At 36.7% G+C, this 24,128-nt stretch overlaps 1 protein-coding gene across 33 annotated transcripts in view; it reads right to left on the reverse strand.

The window, feature by feature from the left end:
• KDM4C (lysine demethylase 4C) overlaps positions 1 to 24,128 on the reverse strand; it is a 404,595-nt gene that overhangs the window by 136,598 nt on the left and 243,869 nt on the right. For all 33 annotated transcript variants that reach the window (XR_010148777.1, XR_010148778.1, XR_010148776.1 and 30 more), the window contains 2 exons: positions 23,326 to 23,539; positions 21,402 to 21,478 (listed from right to left, as the gene is read on the reverse strand). Coding sequence is in view for 27 of the 33 variants with exons in the window: in XM_001144352.6 (XP_001144352.3) it covers positions 21,402 to 21,478; positions 23,326 to 23,539 (291 nt within the window). In the remaining 6 variants the exon portion in view is untranslated. The remainder of the gene's footprint in view (positions 1 to 21,401; positions 21,479 to 23,325; positions 23,540 to 24,128) is intronic.

Below are 24,128 nucleotides of genomic sequence, written 5' to 3' on the forward strand. Positions count from 1 at the left end.
TTATGTCCCTGACTCATAAAAAATATACTCCAATTGATTTACAGACCTAAACTTAAAAACAGAACAGACCTATAAAAGTATTACAAGAAAATATAGGAAAATATACTGATGAAGTTAGGACAAATATGGCTCCTTAAGAAGACATTTAAAAGACAAAAGATACATATCAAAATTTAAAAATCATAAAGAATAAAATACAACATAATTAACATAAAATAACACAAAAATACTCCCAATACATATATCAAAAATTGTTTTCTGGAAAATATTTTTTAAAGCCCACAGTTACAAACAATATGTAAAAAGTTCAATGGCTCTTCATTGCCAGTAAGCACATGAAAAGAAAACCAACCTCAAGAATAAAGAAAATGAAAAAGGAAAAGAATGAGATCTAACCTTACATTTTAAATCAGAATATATCTAGTTTGGGGGTCATGTAAGCTGTTATGATGGTTATGGAGAAGAATTTAACATTGTCCATTAAAATTTAAATGCACAGAAATAATGACTCAGCAGGCTGACTTCTTGTAATCTACCCTAAACATTTGAATCTATGGAGAAGGACTATATAATGACTATAATTTCATTTCTGTTTATAACGGAGAAAATAGTTACCTCTGGTGGGAACTGGAATTATCAGAAGCCAAAATTTTATTTGTAATGTCAAAATTTTTATAATAAAGCTTAAAATTTCAAACAGTAATGAAAACGACATGGTAAATCCACAGCCACTGGGATACTAAGAATTAAAACAAGTAGTATGAAGGGAAAACACTAAGGAAAGTTAAATAAATTGTGGTATCATTTGGGTCCCATACAGCAAGCCATAACACTAGATTATAATACATAGAAAAGAGTTGAAAGGCCAATTGACAAAACAGCTTAAGTAGTTTTCTGTAAAAAATGAAATTTGAGATTTTGAGAGTGTTGGAAATGGGAGACTTTCTTGATAATATCTAGTTCCTCTGCATCAAAGAAAGCAAACTCACAGACACACACATAAAGAAATTAAACCTTTTTACAAGAAACGTACAATTTAAAATTAATGTGACTGTGGGTATTTATATCTTTTTTCTATTTTCTTTTAATTAGATGAAAATTTAAAACGGCACCTATGATCTCTTCCAGACTCTTTCAGTGTACTATAACTTCTTTCCAATCTAACCTATGGTGATATCAAAACTGTTCATCTTTACAGAACAAAATAAATAAATAAAATCAAACAGTCTGTGCTCATTGCCAGCCTTGTTTTATGTTTAATGAGCATGCCTTTTCCAGGAACAATAACACCCAGTATAAAATGATTCACTATTACAAAGATCTGGCTATACTGCTAGTCAGCCAATGTTCCCTAAAACAAAACAGAAAATATATATACTAAAATGCCTGTTGTAACATGATTACTCTATAAGGCAGCTGTTATTTCTTTCTCCAAAGAACGGCATTTAAAAAGCCATTCTGCTGTATATTTTTTTCCTCAGGGTGGCTAAAAGATAAATGAAAAAATATAAAATCTGATCATATTCTGAACAGTTTTGTACTTTTCCTGATGAGGTCCCTTTTGCTCACCTAATACCACTGACAAAATCCCCTTTTAACAATACCAGCTATTTTTAAAATTTGGTTTCATAAAAAATCACCACTGAGATGAAAAGTTAGCATAGCAATTCATAACATGGAATGATTTCTTTATGCCTCAGTTATTAAACCATGGAAAAGAGTATTTATAATCAAAATGCTGACACAACATTGACAATGGTGAGAACAGCATTGTTGTAATATGGCTATCACAGTTGTTCATTATTTGCAGCCGACGGAAATCATGTTCCAATGTCTCTTCTATAAAACATCAGTTAAAGAAATGCCAATACCAACATTCTCAAGCTGCATTGTAGGAAGCTCTCATTTTAGTAGCATATCCATAAGTGCCACTAAAGCCAATTTTCAGTGTCATAGAAAAATAATTAGATTGAAGTACCCCCACAAACACACCCTCATTTATCTGACATGTTCATAACAGAAACACAAAACCATAAAATAGGGCTCTCTGAGCTGGGAAAACAAAGAGTAATTAATCACATTAACAGAAAACCCGTGCTGATCAGCAAGACATGGGAGAACCATTTCTGGATATGTGGCTCATTATCAGGGCTGGAGAGAAGACAGGATCTCTCGCCGAAGGACAGAGCTGGTATGAGTTCTGAGTGATTATATAATTGAACGACAAGTGTCCTGCAGTACCTTTTAAATGGAAATTCCACAAATTTGCAAATCCAAAATTCACCTCTAATGAATTCTGTACTGGCAAGTAAGTTCTCTCACTTAGTGAAAACATTCATTCATTAATTCAACAAATATTAATCACCATGATGTGCTCTAGACCCTGAGCAACACAGTGAATGACAAAGATCCTGCCCTCACAGTTGACTTATATCGGGGGGTGGTGCAGACACATCTTTTAAGTGAAGTAGGCTTGTATTCTAACCAACTGAAAATATTGAGAAAGTTATAATATACAAACTGAATTTTCATTCAGTATTTTTTGCATTACAGAAATTTAGTTTTTCTTCATCTAATTTACAACACTAACCAAGTAAACTTACATTTTATCTATTTAAATATCAGCAGACAACAATTTACATAAAAGAGAACAGAAGAACAGAAAATCATGTTCTGTTTGTTTACAATGATAAGAAAATTAATTTGAGGTGTTCAGAGCACCGCTCTGGTAGCTATGCTACAAGCCAGGCACATATTAAGTGGCAAGAAGCATGTAAGACTGGTCAGAAGTACTCTACATGGAGCTTACAACATTTACATAATAGTATTTCCAGGATCCTGAGCAAAGACTCTAAGATGAACATACATCTTTACTTTGTTAACATTATACAACATTTGGTTTTCAAATAAAAACCCAGCTGGCTTATTCTTTCTTCCCAGCATGACCACTGACAACAAACAGCAAAGTACTTGATTTCAAATACCTATAAATAAATTTAACCAAGAAGGTGAAAGACCACTATAAAAGAAACTATAAAAAAATGAAGAAAGAAACTGAAGGAGATACAAATAAATGGGAAAACATCCCAAGCTCATAGACTGGAAGAATTAACATTGTTACAATGACAGTATTACCCAAGGCAATCTACAGATTCAATGCCATCCCTATCAAAACACCAATGACACTCTTCACAGAAATAGAAAAAAAAACCCTAATATTTGTATGGAACCACAAACGATCCCAAATAGCCAAAGCAAGCTTAGGCAAATATCAAAGCTAGAGGCATCATACTACTAGACATCAAAATATACTACAAAGCTGTAGTAACCAACAACAGCATGGAACTGGCATAAAAACAGACACATACATCAAGGGAACAGAATAGAGAGCCCAGAAATTAACCCACATATCTACAGTCATATGATTTGGACAAAGGTGCCATGAACACTCGTTAGGGAATTGACAGTCTCTTCAATGAATAGTGCCGGAAAAATTGGATATCCACATGCAGAAGAAAGAAACTAGACTCCCACTTCTCACCCTATACAAAAATCAACTTAAAATGAATCAAAGACCTAAACCTAAGATCTGAAACAATAAAACTATGAGAAGAAAACATAAGGGAAACACTTCAGGACATTGCTCTGGGAAATGATTTTATGAATAAAACCTCAAAAGCAAGGGCAACAAAAGCAAAAATAAACAAATGGGATATATCCAACGAAAAAGCTTCTGCATAGCAAAGGAAATAATAGAGTGAAAAGAAAAACTACAGAATGGGAAAAGATATTTGCAAACTACTCATCTGAAAAAGAGGATTAATATCTGGAATACACAAGGAACTCAAACATCTCAACAGAAAAAAAAAAAAAATCTGATTTAAGAATGGGCAAATGGCCAGGCATGGTAGCTCATGCCTATAATCCTAGCACTTTGAGAGGCCAAGGCGGGAGGATCACTTGAGCCCAAGAGTTCAAGACCAGCCTGGGCAACATGGCAAAACCTCATCTCTACTAAAAATACAAAAACTTAGCTGGGTGTGGTAGCATGTGCCTGTAGTCCCAGCTACTTGGGAGGCAAAGGTGGGAGGATCACATGAGCTCAGGAAGTAGAGAATACAGTGAGCTGAGAGAGCACCACTAAACTCCAGCCTGGGCAATGGAAGTGAGACCCTGTCTCAAAAACAAACAAACAAAAAGAAACAAAGAATGGGCAAATGATCTGAACATACATTTCACAAAATACATACAAATGGAAAACAAATATACAAAAAGAAAGGGTAAACATCACCGGGGAAATGTAAATCAAAACTACAATGAGTTATCCTTTCACCCCAGTGAGAATGTGTATTATTAAAATGACAAAAAGTAACAAATACTGGTAAGGACGTGGAGAAAAAGGAACTCTTATCACTGTTGGTGGGAATGTAAACTAGTAAAGCCACCATGGAGAACAGTATGAAGTTTCTTCAAAAAACTACAAATAGAACTACCACCTGATACAGCAATACCACTACTGGGAATTTATCCAAAGGAAAAGAAATCATTATATCAAAGAGACATATATGCCCCTCTATGTTTACTGTAGCACTGTTGAAAATAGCTAAGATATGGAATCAACCTAGGTATCCAATGAAAGATGAATAAAGAAAATGTGGCATGTATACACCATGGAATGAAATCTTGTCATTTGCAACAACATGGAAGGAACTGGAGGACATTAAGCGAAATAAGCCAGGAACAGAAAATTAAACACTGCATATTCTCACTCGTATGTGGATGCTGAAAAAAGTTGATCCCATAGAAGTAAAAAGTAAAACGATACTAGACGCTGAGAAGGATAGACAGAAAGGAGGAATTGGGAGAGATGTGTTAAAAGATAAAAAATTACAGCTAGATAGGACTAAGTTCTATATTTCTGTGTTCTATACCAGTGTAGGATGACTATAGCTAACAATAACATGCAATTTCAAATAGCTAGAGGAGGTATTGCATGTTCCCAACATCAAGAAATGATAAATGTTTGAGATGATGGATATGTTAATTGCCCTGATCACTATACATTGTATGTACTGAAACACCACTGTGTACCCCATGAATATGTACAATTATGTCAATTTAAAAAACAATATTTTTAAAAAAGCAACAATCAGATTGAGAGACCAACTGATGCCCCACCACCACCACCAAAAAAAAAAAAGTACATGATTTCTTCATCATGTCACTGAATTAATTTTTGCCACTCAAGAGAAATGCCTGCACTGCAGTTTTTCCACACTCTTCCTGGGGATCTCTCTCCTCATTGCAAAATAGATGTGCCTTGCAGCCCAGTGACCTCTAGGCATGCACAGCCTGGTGTGTAGTACAGTATGTTAGGCTCCCTATAATGTCACTCATTATTCTTCTTGACTTTACTTGTGCTTTCTAGTTGAAGCACTAAAGATTAATGAGGCATTTGTTCTCAATCAAGAAGCTATTTATGAATACAGTTCCACTTACAGTAAGCTATCTAAACTTCTTTTTATTTCTCTCCATTACAGAGCAGAGGTGGGGGGTGTTATTGAGCAAAAGAAGGAGGAAAGAACAGAGAAAAATGATTTGTGACTTTTTAGCCACTAAGCAGTTCCCTAACAGGACGGCTTCCACATCATAGCTATGCTGTCAGGATAACTCATATCCTCTTATGTGCTCTTCTGTTTGGTTAAAGTGAAATAATTATTACCACCATGGCCTTTGCAGGCCAAGGTTTAAGTCTGCAGCTATTCAGAATAATCTGCCACCTCAGGAGGCAAGAGGTGATTTTGAAGCCAAATATATTACCTCAAATGAGAGAGGAGAGTCCTGTCCAGTGGTTTAAGAGACACCACAATGGGGAAGAATAAGATAGCAAAAACAACCACTTGGCTACCCGCCCAATAGTGAATGTCCTGCCTTTGACAAGAACTGGGCCTTTCTTTTTCCACTAGTTTTACTTTGTATAAAGATCAAAGTCGGCCTTGCAGGCTGACAGCCTCTCATCACCTGGTCTTGACAGTATCCCGTGGAATTAAAAAAAAAAAAAAAAAAATCCAGCATAAAACAGATCAGAGGGAACAGCAATGCCACTATGAACTCTCAAGGCCATAAGCCAATCTGATCTCAAAATCAATCGCTCTGATCTACAAAGCCGCTTCAGAGCTCTTCGAAAAAGAAAAATGCCAATGCTGTTGTCAGTTGGGAAATTGAATTCAAGACATTATCCAGTTCTGGGAAAGGTCCTGTAGGCAGAACCTAGAGTACATATGAAAGGGAAAAGAACCTGCTCATCCAACCAATAATGCGAATTATTCTACATTAAGTAGAAAACCAGTAACACCAGAAGTTAGTGCTGGCTTTATTTTCAATGTAAACAAACAAAAATTAGTCAAATACATTGTTCAGGATTAGGTCAGTGGTTTGGCCTTCTTTCCCCTCCAAAAACAAAAGCTGAGCAGAGGAGGCAAGGCCTGGGAATGAGATGGCCTGGCATCCTGGTTCTCTTAGGACACACAAGAGTGATCCTGGGCAAAGGAATCACAACTCTAAGACCCTCTGGTTCATTAGTTGTAAAACGAGGCTTCTGAGATAGACGAAGAATTCCTTAGCCTTTATCGGTATCAAGTTCTGTGCAAATAAAGAAAAGTCTATCCCTGCTAGTTATATTAGCTTACATGAAAATCCATAGTTATTCTGAACACATAGGTCCAAAGTTCGAAAATGAAACTACTTTCTCTAAAGCAGAAGATTCCAAGAGACAAATGCTTGGTAATTTCTAACATCAATTATCAGCATCATTATTTTTATTTGGGAGGTTGGACAGGGGTAATAAAGGTTGTGTTCTGGAATAAAAGTAACATAATCCTCAACCATACAAATTTTCTTTAATAATCTCTACCCTAAGCAAACTCTTGCTGTAGACAGGACAGAAAGTTGCCTTCAGATTCAACTGAGTGGAGTTAGGTTGCTTCTTACGAGATGTGCCTCCATCTACAGGAATTACGCTCAATTTATTGGACTCAGCTTCAAACAGTGTTGGGAGTCAAAGATTCTACCTAACATTCTTTCACCACCTGCCTAATATTATGGAAAAGTAAATACAGAGTTATATGGGTTGGAGCTTCATGGTTCACAAAGATGTCAAGAGTCACCAGTTTTCTAAGACATCAATTGTCTTTACCTGAAACTTAAGGTTGGAAAGTAGACTAAGGTATACTCCAAAGTTCCAGAGGTCTGATAAATATTTTTCAACAAGTCACTTACAATCTCTAGCTCACAAAATTTAGCAGTACTAGGGGAGTGGGATTTATGAAGACCATTACACCTCAGATAGTTCTGGAAGTTAATTCTATAACTATGATTTATGCAGACAAATGACTTCACTTGGGTTCAGAAGACAAATAAAATGGCCATGTGCAGCACTGAAGGGCATTAGTGGCAACCATTACTTAATATGCAGATGCCACTTACTTATAACCAAGCAATATTTTATACACACACACACACACACACACACACATATATATATAAAATATTGGTGGCTGTTTATATATACATATATATGTATATGTGTGTGTATATATGTACATATAAACAGCCACCAAAATAGTTTTTTTTAAAATCACTCCAATTGTATATTCCATTCTTTGTATGTGGAAAAGGAAAGCTAATTCCAAGTGATCATCAAGATATAGTTTGCTTATATCTAATTGTTACTACAATTTTTTAAAAAACTGGCCAGGTGCAATGGCTCACGCCTGTAATCCCAGCACTTTGGGAGGCCAAGGCAGGCAGACCACCAGAGGTCAGGAGTTTGACACCAGCCTGGCCAACACGGTGAAACCCTGTCTCTACTAAAAATACAAAAAACCTGGGCATGGGGGTGTGCACCTGTAATCCCAGCTACTCAGGAGGCTGAGGCAAGAGAACCACTTGAACCCGGGAGGCAGAGCTTGCAGTGAACCAAGATCACACCACTGCACTCCAGCCTGGGCAACAGAGCCAGACTCCATCTCAAAACATAAATAAATAAATAAATAAACAAACAAACAAGTAAAATAAAGGACACAATGAATACATGTATGGCTAAGTTGGAAACCCATTTCATGTTTGGGTTTTGATTTCTTAAAACCATTTTGGGAAAAAGAAAAAGAATGTTATGTTTATTATATGTACATAATAAATACAACTTTCTTTATGATTCTGCAGAGTAAAATAAATGCTTTTCAGTAAATAATAAATGTGCATAATTACCTAGTTCATGCATTCCATTATACGGAATGAGAATTCCAACCTATAAAGTGCTCTTACATTTTTCATTACAAAATCTAGTTTTTGATAGCATGGCAATAGTCATCCAAAACTATAATGGTATAATGGATAGCTGCTTTTTTTGTTGTACTATATTACTATCAAGCATAAATATTCAAATTCTCCTGAATTAACTGTAAGGCATATATTGAAATAAAAGGGAATTTAAAATATAACGTACTTTGCATCAAAGCAGACAGGGTTACAGTAAGGCCTTAAAATAACTTTTTTATTAGACTTTATTTTTTATAGCAACTTTAAGTTCATAGCATAATTGAAGGGTACAGAAACTTCCCAGTTATCTCTTGCCTGCACACGTACATAGCTTCCATCATTATCAACATCCCCCACCAGAGCAGCACTTTTGTTACAACTGATGAACCTACACTGACACATCATCACCCAGAATCCACAGTTTAGTTTAGGATTCACTCTTGTTGTTGTACATTCTATGGGTTGGACAAAAGTATAATGACATATATTTACCATTATACTATCAAACACAGCATTTTCATAGATGAATGATGTATAATGATGAAAATATATAATGACATGTAATTAGTCATCTGGTCAGTATTTATCAGTGTCACATGTTATTCTTATATATTTCTCTTACCCACCACCTCTAGGTTAAAAAATGCAATGAGTAAGTAAATTCAGTTTTATTTAAGGTCCCTAATTTTTAAGACAAACTAATTAAAGCAAAATGGAAATACAAAGCAAGCCAGAATAAACAAATTCTAGGGCCAAAAAGAACCTTGGCTGAAGATCTTTAATAAAGCCAAATCTTCTCATTATATTACTTTTACATCTTCCTTCAATTTTGATTTAATATCTAGATTATAGGTATACTGGCTACTGTATTTACCCTGCCTGACCTCCAAGAATCCTTTAAGGTAACAAAAAACTCCCTAGAAGGACACAGCACAACTGATACTTTATTTGGAGTTTTTCAAACTGGCAATAAACAATGACACCATAGGCTTAATGCTGCCATGTACAGATTCCAGGCAACGCATGATTGGTCAAAGTCATAAAAGGGAGTTGGATGTTACATTCTGTGACTTTCTATGATGTTACATTATCAATCTTCACATGCAGTTCTCACTCATATTTGTGGCACTCTAACAAAATCCCACAGCCCTCAGTCCACGAAAGGTCCTGGAAGAAACATCCCAATTTCCTGGAGAGAAACATCTACCAAATGCTATACTGTCCCCCAAATTAAAAAATAATCTTACACACATTCCTTTTTGTTTATTAATTTATTCTTATATTAATTTTATTTTTATATTTACTCTTTAGAATTTTATAATTTAAATTCTTCAGAAGATCACACAAAAAATTCTCCAATTACTTATTAGCAATTACCTTTTAATACTCTACAGAAGATTAAGGACTTGGATTATAATTTATTGGAATAGAGGTAAACATTTAGGTTATCAACATATTCCAGGCATTTAACTAACATCCTCCTTCATAATTAAAAGTATATCCCTAAAGTAGTGTTGATGTATTTCACAGAAATACTTAGCCTTAACAATTTTCAGTATAGGCAAAAAAAAACAAAACGGTGGGGGGAAACCCAGAAAGAAAGCTCTCCAAATTCTACATTTTTATGGTGAGCATATTGGCATTAAATTTTTAATTAGCAATAGCCTGCAGTAGAAACTGATGCACAGATTAGACACAAACTGTAGAAACTTAAGTCAAAAGTAATGAGAGGATTTTGGAGACAGGGCAGAACAAGATGGCCAAATAGAAGGCTCCACAAATCATCCCCTCTGGAGGAACACCAAATTTAACAACCATCTATATAAAAAAGTTCCTTCATAAGAACCAAAAATCAGGTGAGCACCCACAGTACCTGGTTTTTAACTTCCTATCACTGAAAGAGGCACTGAAGACGGTAGGAAAAACAGTCTTGAATCACCAACGCCGCCCCTCCCTTATCCCCTGGCAACGGTCACGTGGCACAGGAGAGCACAGAAATTGTAAGACAATGCATTGAATTCAGTGCTGCCCAGTTACAACAGAAAGCAAACCTGGCTGAACTGACCTGACGCCTGCCCACAGAGGGAATATTTAACCAGCCCAAGCCAGAGGGAGATCACACATCCCAGTTCCAGCAAGCCTTGCCACCATGGGCTAGAGTACTCTGGGGTGCTAAATAAACATGAAAGGCAGTCTAGGCCACAAGAACTGCAACTCCTAGGCGAGTCATGGTGCTGGACTGGGCTCAGAGCTACTGGACATTCAACTTACTGAGACACCAGTCGAGGCAGCTGAGGAAATACTTGTGCCACCTCCGACCTCAATTTCAGGCAGCAGAGCTCATGAAAAGAGATCCTTTCCTTCTGCTTGAGGAGAGGAGAAGAGAGAGTAAAAAGGACTTTGCCTTGCATCTTGGATACCAGCTCACCCACTGTAGGACATGGCACTGGGCAGAGTCATGAAGGCTCCATTGCAGGGCCTAGCTCCTGGACATTTCTAGACACACCCTTGGCCAGAAGGGAACTCACTGCCTTGAAACAATGGACCCAGTATTGGCAAGACCCATCATCTGCTGACTAAACAGCCCTTGAGCCCTGAATAACCAGCAGTGATACCCAGATGGTACCCCGTGAGCCTTGGGTGAGACTCTGAGACTTGCTAACTTCAGTTGCAAGTCAGCACATTCCTAGGTAATGGTGGCCACAAGGAGAGATTCTTTCTGATAAGAAAAGTAGGGGGGAAAGTAAAGGGGACTTTCTCTTGCACCTTAGGTACCAGCTTGGCCACAGGAATTGGAGTACCAAGCAGGATCTTGGGGTCCTCAATTCCAGGCCTTGGCTCTTAGCATTTCTTTACCAGTTCTGGGCCAGCGGGGAGCCCAGTGTCCCGAAGGGTGAGTCCCAGGCTGGCACTATTCACCACAAACTGACTTAAGAGCCCTAGGGCCTTAACTGAACATTGGTGGTAGCCCAGCAGTATTCTCCATGAGACTGTAGTAGTGGCAGTCATGGGCTGAGGCTCCTCTGCCAGTAGAAATGGGAAAGAAAGGTGAGAAGTACTGTGTCTTCTGGTTTGAGTGCCAGCACAGCTGCAGGACAGCAGAACACCACAAAGACTTCTAAGGTTTCTCACTCCAGTCCCTAGCTCCTGGATGGTACCTCAGTACGCACCTGGGCCCACAAGAACTCACCATCATGAAGGGCAGGACACAAGCCTAGCTAGCTTCACCATCTGCTGACTGTAGTGTCCCAAGGCCTGAGCAAACATAGTATCTGGTAGCCAAGTAGTGGTTACAGTGGGCCAGCGTTAGGTGAGATCTAATGCTGTGCTTGCTTCAGTTCTGAACCAGCACAGTCCCAGAGGTGGTAACAACAGAGAGTCTTCTGTCACACTACCTACAGCTCCACATGGCTCAGAACAAACAGAGACTCCCTTTGTTTGGAAGAAAGTAAGGGAAGAGAACAAGAGTCCCTGCCTAGTAATCCAGAAAATTCCTCTGGATTTTATCCAAGAACATGAAGACAGTACCTCTGCAAGTCTGCAAGAACCACAGTGTTACTGAGCTTGGGGTGTCTGCTAATGCAGATACAGCTTAGATCACAATGCTCAAGTCCTTCCAAATACCTGGAAAGCCTTCCCAAGGAGAATGGGTAAAAACCAGCCTAGGCTTGGAAGACTACAGTAAATACCTAACTCTTTAATGCCTAGACAGATGAACATCCATAAGCATCAAGACAATCCAGGAAAACATGATCTCACCAAGTAAACTAAATAAGGCACCAGGGGCCAGTCCTGGAGAAACACAGATATGTGACCTCTCAAAGAATTCAAAGTAACTGCTCAGAGTAAACTCAAAGAAATTCAACATACCACAAGGAAGGAATTCAAAATTATATCAGATAAATTTAACAAAGAGATTGAAATAATTAAAAAGAATCAAGTAGAAATTCTGAGTTGAAAAATGCTACTGACATTGAAGAATGCATCAAAGTCTTGTAAGGACAGAACTGATCAAGCAGAAGAAGGAACTAGTGAACTCGAAGACAGGTTATTTGAAAATACACCGTGAGAGGAGACAAAAGAAGAAAGGATAAAAACCAGGGAAGCACACCTACAGGATCAAGAAAGCCTCAAAAGGGCAAATCTGAGAGTTACTAGCCTTAACGCAGAGGCAGAGAAACAGATGAGGGTAGAAAGTTGGTCAAGAGGAAGAATAATAGAGAATTTCCCAAACCTAGGGAATGATATCAATGTCAAAGTACAAGAAGGTTACAGAATACCAAGCAGATCTAACCCAAAGAAGACTATCCCAAGGCATTTAATAATCAAACTCCCAAAGGTCAAGGGGCAAAAAAGGATCCTAAAAGCAGCAAGAGAAAAGAAAAACATAACATTCAATGGAGCTCCAAATATGTCTGTCTGGCAGCAGATTTTTCAGTGAAAACCTAACAGGCCAGGAGAGAGTGTCATGACATATTTAAAGTGCTGAAAGAAAAAAAAAACATTTACCCTAAAATAGTATATCTGGTGAAAATATCCTCTGAACGTAAAGGAGAAAAAAAGACTTTCCCAGACAAACAAAACCTGAGGAATTTCATAAACATCAGACCTATCCTACAATAAATGCTAAAGGGAGTTTTTCTTTTTCTTTTTTTTTTTTTTTTTCTTGAGATGGCGTCTCGCTCTTTCACCCAGGCTGCAGTACAGTGGTGCGATCTCGGCTCACTGCAACCTTCGTCTCCCGGGTTCAAGTGATCTCCTGCCTCAGCCTCACAGGTAGCTGGGATTACAGGTGCTCGCCACAACACCCAACTAATTTTTTATATTTTTAGTACAGATGGAGCTTTGCCACATTTTCCAGGATGGTCTCGAACTCCTGACCTCAAGGGATCAGCCCACCTCAGCCTCCCAGAGTGCTGGGATTACAGGCATGGGCCACCGTGCCCAGCCTGGGAGTTTTTCAATCAGAAAGAAAAGGAAGTTGATGAGTAATAAGAAATCAACTGAAGGTCCAAAACTCACTGGTAATAGTAAGTACACAAAAAAATGCAGCATATTATAACACTGTAAATGTGATATATAAAATACTCTGATCTTAAGGAGAAAGACTAAAAGATGAACCAACCAAAACTAATAATGACAACTTTTCAAGACATAGAAATTATAATGAGATATAAACAGAGACAACAAAAAGTTAAAAAGCAAGGGGCTAAAGTGTAGAGTTTTTATTGGTTTTCTTTTTGCCTCTGTGTGTTTTTGCCTATGCAATGTTAAGTGGTTATCAGCTTAAAATAATAGGTTGTAAGATAGTATTTGCAAGACTCATCATAACCTCAAATCAAAAACCATATAACATATACCTAAAAAATAAAAAGGAAGAAATTAAATCATACCACAAGACAAAATCACCTTCAATAAAAGAAATGAAGGAATGAAGAAAGGAAGAGAAGACCACAAAACAAGCAAAAGACAAACAATACAATGGCAGAACATATCCTTACTTCTTAATAACAATGGAAACGCACTAAACTCTCAAATCAAAAGACACAGAGTGGCTCTGAATGGATAAAAAAACAAGACCCAATTATCTGTTGTCTACAAGAAACACACTTCACTTATAAAGACACACATAGGCTGAAAATAAGCAGATGAAAAAAAGATATTCCATGGCGACGAAAGCAAAAAAGAGCTGGAGTAGCTACACTTGTATCAGTCAAAATAGATTTCAAAATCTATTAGTATTAGTATTAGTATTTCAAAATCTATTGGTATTAGTAAGAATACCAATCCTACTTAAACTCTTCCAAAAAGTAGAGGAGGAGGGAACACTTCCAAGCTCACTCCGCGAGGCCAGTATTACCCTGATACCAAAATCAAAGGAAACATCAAAAAGAAAACCACAGCCAATAGCCCTGATGAACACTGATGCAGAAATCTTCAACAAAATACTAGCAAACCAAATTCAACAACACATTAAAAAGATCATTCATCATGACCAAGTGGGATTTATCCCAGGAATGCAAGGATGATTCAACATATGCAAATCAATGAATGTGATACATCATATCATTAGAATGAAGAACAAAAACCGTATGATCACTGCAATTGATGCTGAAAAAGCATTTGATAAAGTCCAACATCCCTTCATGAAAACCCTCAAAAAACTGGGTACAGAAGGTACATACCACAACACAGTAAAAGCCATATATGACCAACTCACAGCTAGTATTATTTTAAGTGGTGAAAAACTGAAAGCCTTTTCTCTAAGACCTGTAACACAACAAGGATTCCTATTTTCAACACTGTTCTTCAACACAGTACTGGAAATCCTAGCCAGCGTAATCAGACAAAAAAAAAAAAAAAGAAAGAAAGAAAGGGTTTGCAAATTGGAAAGGAAGAATTCAAATTATTGTTGTTTGCAGATGACATAATCTTGTACTTGAAAAAACTTGAAGACTCCACCAAAAAACTATTAGAACTGATAAATTCAGTAAAGGTGCAGAAAATCAACACATAAAAATCAGAGGCATTTCTATATACCAACAGTGAACAATCTAAAAAAGAAATCAAGAAAGTAATCCCATTTACAGTAGCTACAAAGAAAAGTAAATACCTAGGATTTAACTTACCAGAGAAGTGAAAGATCTCTACAATGAAAACTATAAAACACTGATGCAAAAAATTGAAGAGGAAACAAAAAAATGGAAAGATAATCCATGTTCATCAACTGGAAGAATCAATACTGTTAAAATGTCCATACTACCCAAAGCTATCTAAAGATTCAATGCAATCCCTATCAAAATACTAAAGACATTCTTCACAGAAATAGAAAAAAAATCCTAAAATTTATATGGAATCACAAAAGACCCAGAACAGCCAAAACTACCCTAAGCAAAAAGAACAAAATGGAAGAATCATATTGCCTAACTTAAAATTATAATACAGAGCTGTAGTAACCAAAATGACATGGTAATGGCATAAAAACAGACACTCAGATCAGTGCAAGAGAATAGAGAACCCAGAGGTAAATCCATACATCTACAGTAAACTCATTTTCAACAAAGATGACAAGAATATACATTGGGAACAGGACAGTCTCTTCAATAAATGATGCTGGGAAAACTAGATACTTAAATGGAAATGAACGAAACTTGACCCCTATCTCTTCCCATATACAAAAATCAAATCAAAATGGACTACAGACTTAAATCTAAGACCTGAAACTATGAAACTACTAACAGAAAATATTGGGAAACTCTCCAGAATACTGGTCTGGGCAAAAATTTCTTGAGTAATACCACATAAACACAGGCAACAAAGTTAAAATGGATAAATGGGATCACATCAAGTTTAAAAGCTTCTGCACAGCAAAGAAAAACACAGTGAAGAGACAACCCACAGAAAGGGAGAAAACATTTGCAAACTACCCATCTGACAAAGGAGTAATAATTAGAACATAAAAGGAACTCAAACACTATAGGAAAAATATCTAATAATCTGATTAAAAAATGGGCAAAAGATCTGAATTGAACTTTCTCAAAAGAAAATATGCAAACGACAGGCCAGGCCCAGTGGCTCACGCCTGTAATCCCAGCACTTTGGGAGGCCGACGAAGGCAGATCACCTGAGGTCAGGAGTTCCAGACCAGCCTGGCCAACATGGTGAAACCCCATCTCTACTAAAAACACAAAAATTAGCCGGGCATGGTGGCACGCGCCTGTAATCCCAGCTACCCAGGAGGCTGAGAATTGCTGGAACCTGGGAGGCAGAGGTTGCAGTGAGCCGAGATTGTGCCACTGCACTGCAGCTTGGGCCACAGAGCAAGACCCCATCTCAAAAAAAAAAAAATACATACATATATATATATATATATATACACACACACACACACACACACATATATATGTATGTACAAATGACAAACAGGTGTATGAAAAGGTGCTCAACCATTGACATTCTTCACAAAATTAGAAAAAACTAATTGAACACATGAAGCCAGAGACTAGGAGGATGGTTACCAGAGGCTAGGAGGTAACCAGAGGCTAGGAAGGGTGGTGGGGGTGAGGGGAATGGGAATGGTTAATGGGTACCAAAAAAAAAAAAAAGGAAAATGAATAAAACAGTATTTGCTACACAACAAGGTGACTACAGTCAAAAATAATTTAATTGTACATTTTAAAGTAACGCAATGAGTATAACTGGATTGTTTGTAACACAAAGCATAAATGCTTAAAATGACGTACACCCCATTTAACCTGATGTGGTTATTATGTACTGCATGTCTGTATCAAAGTATCTCATGTAACCCATAAATATATACACTTACAACATACCAAAAAAATTACAAATAAAAATATTTTTTAAAAAGTAGTGAGATGTACATGAAGAGTCAACATAATGAGACACAGATACTAATATCAAGAGTATTGACTTTTGATAGCTAAAATCTGGATTTAGTAATGTTTGGAACGTGCTCTAAAATGATTATATAACAAAGGAGGGAAAATTGCTCCAAAAAGAATTATATAAATAGACCAAAAAGTGTTTCAATCAAACAGAGCTGAAAATGAAATAATAAAGCTGATTTATAAGCCATAAGTCAAACGCTATAGCTGTCAGATAGTCGTGTCTATTTATTTGGGTAATACTGAAATATGGTAAGGCAGGGACTCAAAGCGATGATATCTAATTGGAATTATGAAATATGTAAACTGTATCCAAGGATTGACAGTTATTTGTGGAGTTCTTTGTATCATTTCATTTCAGTTGAAGTTGGGCATAGGGCCATAATTCTAGAATCCAAATTAGGGTACAATAAAAAATTGTAACTAATCTCTCCTCAAGCATATGCAATTGAAGCTGCAATATATATTTTGGTTTTTATTTTAATGGACGTGAATGGAAAAGTAAGAAAATGGGAACACAATGAATCAGAGTGACATCTGAAGCTAATCTTTAGAAATGATGAGGACACAGAAAGTCACAGATAAAGATCCAGCCCACATCACTATGATCTCTATCTTCCTAATTTGAGTCTAGAGCGACATCTACTCTTTAGAATTGGAAAATAAAAAGAGAGCTGATCTATGATTATTGACTCCAGCCATGCGTACACCCTCCACTTTCTGTTTTGCCCAGGCTGAAGCTGAAAAAATTACTCCATTTTAGTATGAATTTATTTATTTATGTCTGGGAATGGGTGAAATAATAAGATGTCTTTGCTTCTATAATATTTTATATATAAAAATATAATATTTTTTAATATATAAAAATATAATATTTTTATATATAAAAATATAATATTTTTATATATAAAAATATAATATTTTTATAATATAGTCTCTCTTTTTAAAGAGAATCTTTAAAAAATAGAACCACCACATACAATTCTCATATACCTCATAAAAAATGAACACGAGGCGTTGAAAAGCACTTACCATGAAAGGAAACACCAACAGAACAATTAAATTTGTTGTATAATCATGTGTCCCAAACTAAATATGCTATAGGAATATTTTACATTCCTGATGAATAACCTTACCTTCACGAGGCAGGTTTTTTAAAAAAAAAATTCCAGGGAATTAGGAATGAGAGTTAGTGAACTACAAGCCACCAATGAATTATCATCTGACTTCAGCTGCACTATTTGATTTCCATGAGCTCCTTTAGAGCCCTTTATTTACAAGGAGGCTAGGGCTCCTCTGGAGTGTAAAACTGAAGATATAAGACTGATTGCTGAAGAAGTCATTTTTAAGGATACTTTTAAAATGCAATCATTGCAGCCACAAAATTTAAAGAAATCATACTTAAGTGTTTAGTAAAAATTAATATTGTAACACTCACCACGACACTAAATCAGAGGGTTAAAGTCAGAATATCAATACTGTCAGTTACTTTTCTACAATATTTAAACTTCATTCAATTATTTTTTCAACAGAAATAGGAAGGGAGCTTCATAGAAAAAGTACACTCAAATGGATACGCTGAAAAAACAAGTGGAATCCACTGTGAATTCAGATCATTTAAAGGTAGAAATAAATTATGTAGGTCTAAAAATCATTGTAATGTTATATTCAAGAGTTCCCAGTTCAACTGTAAATTGACAGAGATTTACATAGTTTCAATATTAAAATACAAATAGCAAGATTGTATTTTTTGAGGGGGCAAGGAGTTAATAGAAAGATGCTTTAAGTCTATTCCAAAGAGTGATTAATCCTAGCATTTTCTGTATGAAACATGCTACATGAAAACAGCATAATCAATCAGAACCAGCTTTAGAATCAGGGTGAGTGGCCTAGGCCTGGCCCTAGGTTGCCATGCAAAGACAATGGTACCTTGGACAACAGGACTGCTCAGTGTGTGAGCACAGGAGCCAGGCAGTAACTGTGGATGGAACAGAGAACTCTTAATGCCTTGGTGAGCTGATCAGATAATCTCTAACTTCTAAATTTATGATTCAGGGCGAAGGAGATAACATCACTGACCAAACTGATTCTGCAATACTTTATGTTGGCTCATATACTAGGAATAGGACCTATATAATAAATAAGAGCTTGATATATTTGTATAGTCAAGATTAGAAGCAGGACTTCCTGGCTGTGTTAAATATGCTTTACATTTATTAACATAATAATCACATGAAAGGAAATATGGTCATGTGTCGCATAAAGACATTTTGGTCAAAGACGGACTGCACACATGACAGTAGTCCCATAAGGTTGTAAGGCTGTTATGTCTTTTGTACCTTTTCTATGTTTAGGTACACGAACACTTACCATTGTGTTAAAATTGCCTACACTACTCAGGACATTAGTAGCAATGGGCTACATCGTACAGCCTAGGTGTGTAGCAGGCTATACCATCCAGGTTTGTGTCAGTACACTGTATTATGTTCACACAATGACAAAATTGCCTAACAATGCATTTCTCAGAATGTATCCCTGTCATTAAGTAATGCATACCTGTACCAAAATGCTTTCTGGGCCCACTGATGCAGGGACTTCTTAAATGGGAGATAAAACCTCTAACATTAAATATACCAGATTATTCAGACCATAAAGAGTGTCCATATTTTTATCCCTTCTTTCACTCCCCAAACTGAATGCCAGCAACAAAATCATCCAGAAAGACACCACTCTCAGACTTACTGAGAACTAAATATACACAGTCATGACAAAAATTTTCATCATGTAACGCGTATTCTTTATATTGTCATTCAGGTTTTTAACTTCAGTTGCAAGGAAGTGTAATTCTCTGTCATTAGAGATCATTGAGGAATAAAGTAAATGCTGCTATTACAGCTGAAATCATCGAGCTGAGCACCTGCTCTGAGATCATGAGTGAGGGATACACTGCTGAGGTCTGATTGTTCGTCACTTTCAAGAATGTTCTGATTCCTCTTGAAAGACAATGTTTAAGAAAAATTAAGGTAAAACTTAATTAAATGGCAACAAAGTTGACATAGATTGTTAGAATGGAAAACAAAGATTCGAAGTAAGCTAAACTTTTATAACATTATTATTATTATTATTTTCTTCTGCCCCCAAAAAAATCTGCAGGAAAGTAGTAAGGTAAATTTTTAACATGGTCTTTAGAAAAACAATTTAGGTCAAGTCAATTCTTTGTCTCTAAATGGGGGATCATTTGTTATTAAATATTCTGTCTAAAATTCACAGCAATGCCTAGTACAGACCAGAAACTCTAAAATGTATTAAAGTATAAATGTAAGGATGAGTAAGTGGGGAAAGACCTCATGCTAGTTGAAAAGTTAGATATGATGTCAGGCACAGGGGCTGATGCCTATAACCCCAGCACTTCAGGAGGCCAAGGTGAGAGGATCACTTGAGCTCAGGAGTTTGAGAACAGCCTGGGCAACATAGCAAGACCTTGTCTCTACAAAAGAATTTAAAAATTAGCCATGCATGGTGGCGCATGCCTGTAGTCCCAGCTACCCAGGAGGGTGAGGTGGGAAGATCACTTGAGCCCAGGAGTTCGAGGCTGTGGTGAGTCATGATTGCACCACTGCACTCAAGTCTGGATGACAGAGTGAGACCCTGTCTCAAAAAGAGAAAAATAAACACTGGATATGAACACAGTTTCTTCAGGGGTCACTGAGGATCCCCCACCTTTACTGTTACTTGAAATACTTATTTTCAAGTATTGCAAAATAGGGATGGACAAGAAAATGAAGAAAAATTCTGAAGCCTTGAAAATGTAAATGTGGACACGATAAATTGACAGTCCCTGCAGGTTCCTAAGTAGAGGACTGCCACCAGAAATTTACCTAATAGTCGGGCACAGTGGCTCACAGCTGTAATCCTAGCATTTGGGGAGGCCGAGGCAGGTGGATCAACTGAGGTCAGGAGTTCAAGACCAGCCTGACCAACAAGGTGAAACCCCGTCTCTACCAAAAATACAAAAACCAGCCAGGCATGGTGGCAGGCGCCTGTAGTCCCAGATACTCAGGAGGCTGAGACAGGAGAATTGCTTAACCTGGGAGGCGGAGGTTGCAATGAGCTGAGATCACGCCACTGCATTCCAGCCTGGGCAATGGAGTGAGACTCCATCTCAAAAAAAAAAAAAAAAAGCCAGGAACAGTGGCTCCCGCCTGTAATCCCAGCACTTTGGGAGGCCGAGGCGAGCAGATCACGAGGTCAGGAGATCAAGACCATCCTGGTTAACACGTTGAAACCCCGTCTCTACTAAAAATACAAAAAATTAGCCAGGCGTGGTGGCGGGTGCCTGTAGTCACAGCTACTTGGGAGGCTGAGGCAGGAGAATGGTGTGAACCTGGAAGGTGGAGCTTGCAGTGAGCCAAGATCTTGCCACTGCGCTCTAGCCAGGGCGACAGAGAGAGACTCTGTCTCAAAAAAAAAAAAAGAAAAGAAATTTACCTAATACTTCTATAATGGATATAGAACCAGCAGGTAAGATGCTTTTGAGAGGGAAGACTAGAAACACAAGGAAGTGCAGAATTGCACATATAAGCACCTGAGCAATCTTATCTTTTCACTAGACTTAAATGTGTCCACAGTGGGTAGGGTGGGAAGAAAGGTTAAGCAATACTAAAATAAGCTACTTACTGCTGTCCACGCATTTCTTTTGCACCGGGCACACAGCCATCCATCACAGATCTCATGAGAAGGAATACCATAACAACCTATAAAATAATAGTATGTATCCATGCATTAGGTCTTTTTCACCTTTAAAATATTGCAGATCTCAGTACTGAAATAAATAAAAATGGGACACTAGCCTACCATACTGTCTTGATTCTCACTGTATAGAACAAAACATAAGCAAGGTGAATGTGAGTCTTATTGATAAATAACACAACAGTTACAGTGAATACTTATGGAACATCTTGAATGGGTAATAAAATTTTAAACTGTCAAGTCTACTAATTTGTTCACACACAGACATCTTAAAATAAGTTGCAATCCATGGGGCAAAGTTTAAGGAAATGTTAAAAATAATACAATAAATACATTTTAACCTAATATTTTTAAATTAATATAATTTAAAATTGCTTCAAAAATTAAGTCTAACTACCTTTAACCTCAATGATAGGGAAAATGCTGCAAATTCAGAGTTAGCAATGAAGGAGTATTTTCAATTCGATTTGTCTATTCAGTTCATGCCTGACCCAAAATAACTATCTAAGGTGATGGCTGATGATGCAAATATACATAGCAATTATATGGCATCAAGGAACACATGTCACTCTGACTTCTTGAGATAAGAGAATTTTGAAATATTTAAATGAGTAATTTTTAATATTTCCAATATTAAAACCCCCTCCGTATAAGAGGGTTAAGATTTAATGAGTAATTTTTGAAAATTTCTATAACATTTCAGATGAAAACAAAATAACAGAAATGTAATTTCCCAAGGAAAAAACCTATCACAGTTAACCATGTCCATGAAATAATGAGTTAAAGCATATGTGTATAAAATAGTATGGCTACACTGCATAGCTGCTACATTCAGGAATCAGATTATATCCCAATTATTTTGTGTCCTGGTGCTTTACCTATTGTATACACATAATAATGTAAGGTAGGTGTGTGTGTGTGTGTGTGTGTGTGTGTGTTACAAATTGCCTTCAATACAAAAAGAAGATGGCTATGATTATATTTCAAGCAGATAGCATTTAAATCCCTTGAGGAAGCAGGTAGTCTCTAATTAATTAATAAATGATAGATGAGGAAACTGTTTCAACCCTAATACAAAGCAATTATTACTCTGAGGTAAATACAGAAGATAATATCTATATTATAAACCATTCAAACTACATTGACAAAGGACAGGCCATACCTAAGTGTGTTACTAGAATGTGTGATTTGGTAAGATCTGGAATATTAAAATGCCTTAAAATAGAGTTGTAGTATATGAGATCCCTTTTACATATTTCACAGGATTTACATGGCAGACCAATAAATATTTACCACTTATCCAATTGTTAAAAATAATAAATTGAGATAGGTGTGGAGACTATCTCAGTCCAGGGGTAAAACAACTGTAATGACTGTTCTCCCCTGGAATGCAATAGAGATTCCTATCCTTACGAATGAAAAAAAGTTAACTCAGTACAACAATTATCAGAACAACCAAAGGAACATTCATTTCTCTTTTAAAAGTCACAAAGAAAAGCAGTCATCAATCAATATCAGACTTTCAAATTAAGTTTTTATAAACTAGATCTTAAAGTAAGTAAAATTCAAACATGTGAAAGGAACCCCATGATGACTCCTCACCTGGGCCCCAAACAAACCAACCAACAAAAAAAACCAGACCTGCTCTCCACGGATACTACATGAAAGTGGTGAAAAAAGGATGAATATACCAACTCACACTTTTACCAGCAGAAATATGAAAAAGAATGATATAACCATTAAGAATGCCAATAGTCCATGCAACAGATCTGACAGGTTCCAAAAAAGTGAGAAATAAAGATGATGTGAAATGCTGAAAAGCCAGTGACTGATGAATTATAGATCCATTTACTTGCATGAACCCGTACGCAGCACTTTGCACAGGAAATAAGAAGACTTGTTCCATCCTCTTCGAGGAAGGCATTGGGTGGAGAATATTCTATATTTTCTTCACTATAAATAAAACACATCTCTGGTATGAGGGGCTTAGTCTTTCCCTCCGACGTAATAACTTCATCTAATTTTGTCTCCCATCTAGCATCATTTTCTTCATTGCTGCTATCTGGCTGAAAAACATAACGTTTCCACATGAGTGAAAAACATGGAAAAGAGCTCATCATTCTAGTCACTCAAATCCACTAACTCCTGTTCCAGACACTAACTTCTAACTTTTGTTCTTCCTGTTGTTCTCCTTGACCAAACTACTAGTTTTTTTTTAATCAATATTCCACCTCAGACTCCCACCCAAATGTTAATCTGCAGGAAAAGGACAATATTCTATACGTCTGTTCATATAAGAAAGCAACTGGCTACTAAAACTGTGTCTTTCCAAAATTAGTTCGTGGAAAGCATCAATTCTTTCCCCTTTCTTCATATGCACTGGAGTTAACAGATCTGTTTTCATTTACTGAAGAATCATACCTTGCTACACTTGAAGGAGTGTACAAAGACCCCAGTTTTAATCTGTGCAGCAGTATTAAGAGAGGCTTTAAGAATTTTTGCTTCATCACTTGCAGTATTTGAAAGCAAGTGAGAGAGAACTGGCACATGTCACTAAATAAGAAAGGATAATGTATCAAACAAAATTATCACCTCACACCAAAAGATTTAAAAAAGTTTAGTATTTACTTGAAAGTATAAGTAATGAATTACCTT

Source organism: Pan troglodytes, chromosome 11, assembly GCF_028858775.2.
Source record: "Pan troglodytes isolate AG18354 chromosome 11, NHGRI_mPanTro3-v2.0_pri, whole genome shotgun sequence".
NCBI lineage: Eukaryota > Metazoa > Chordata > Mammalia > Primates > Hominidae > Pan > Pan troglodytes.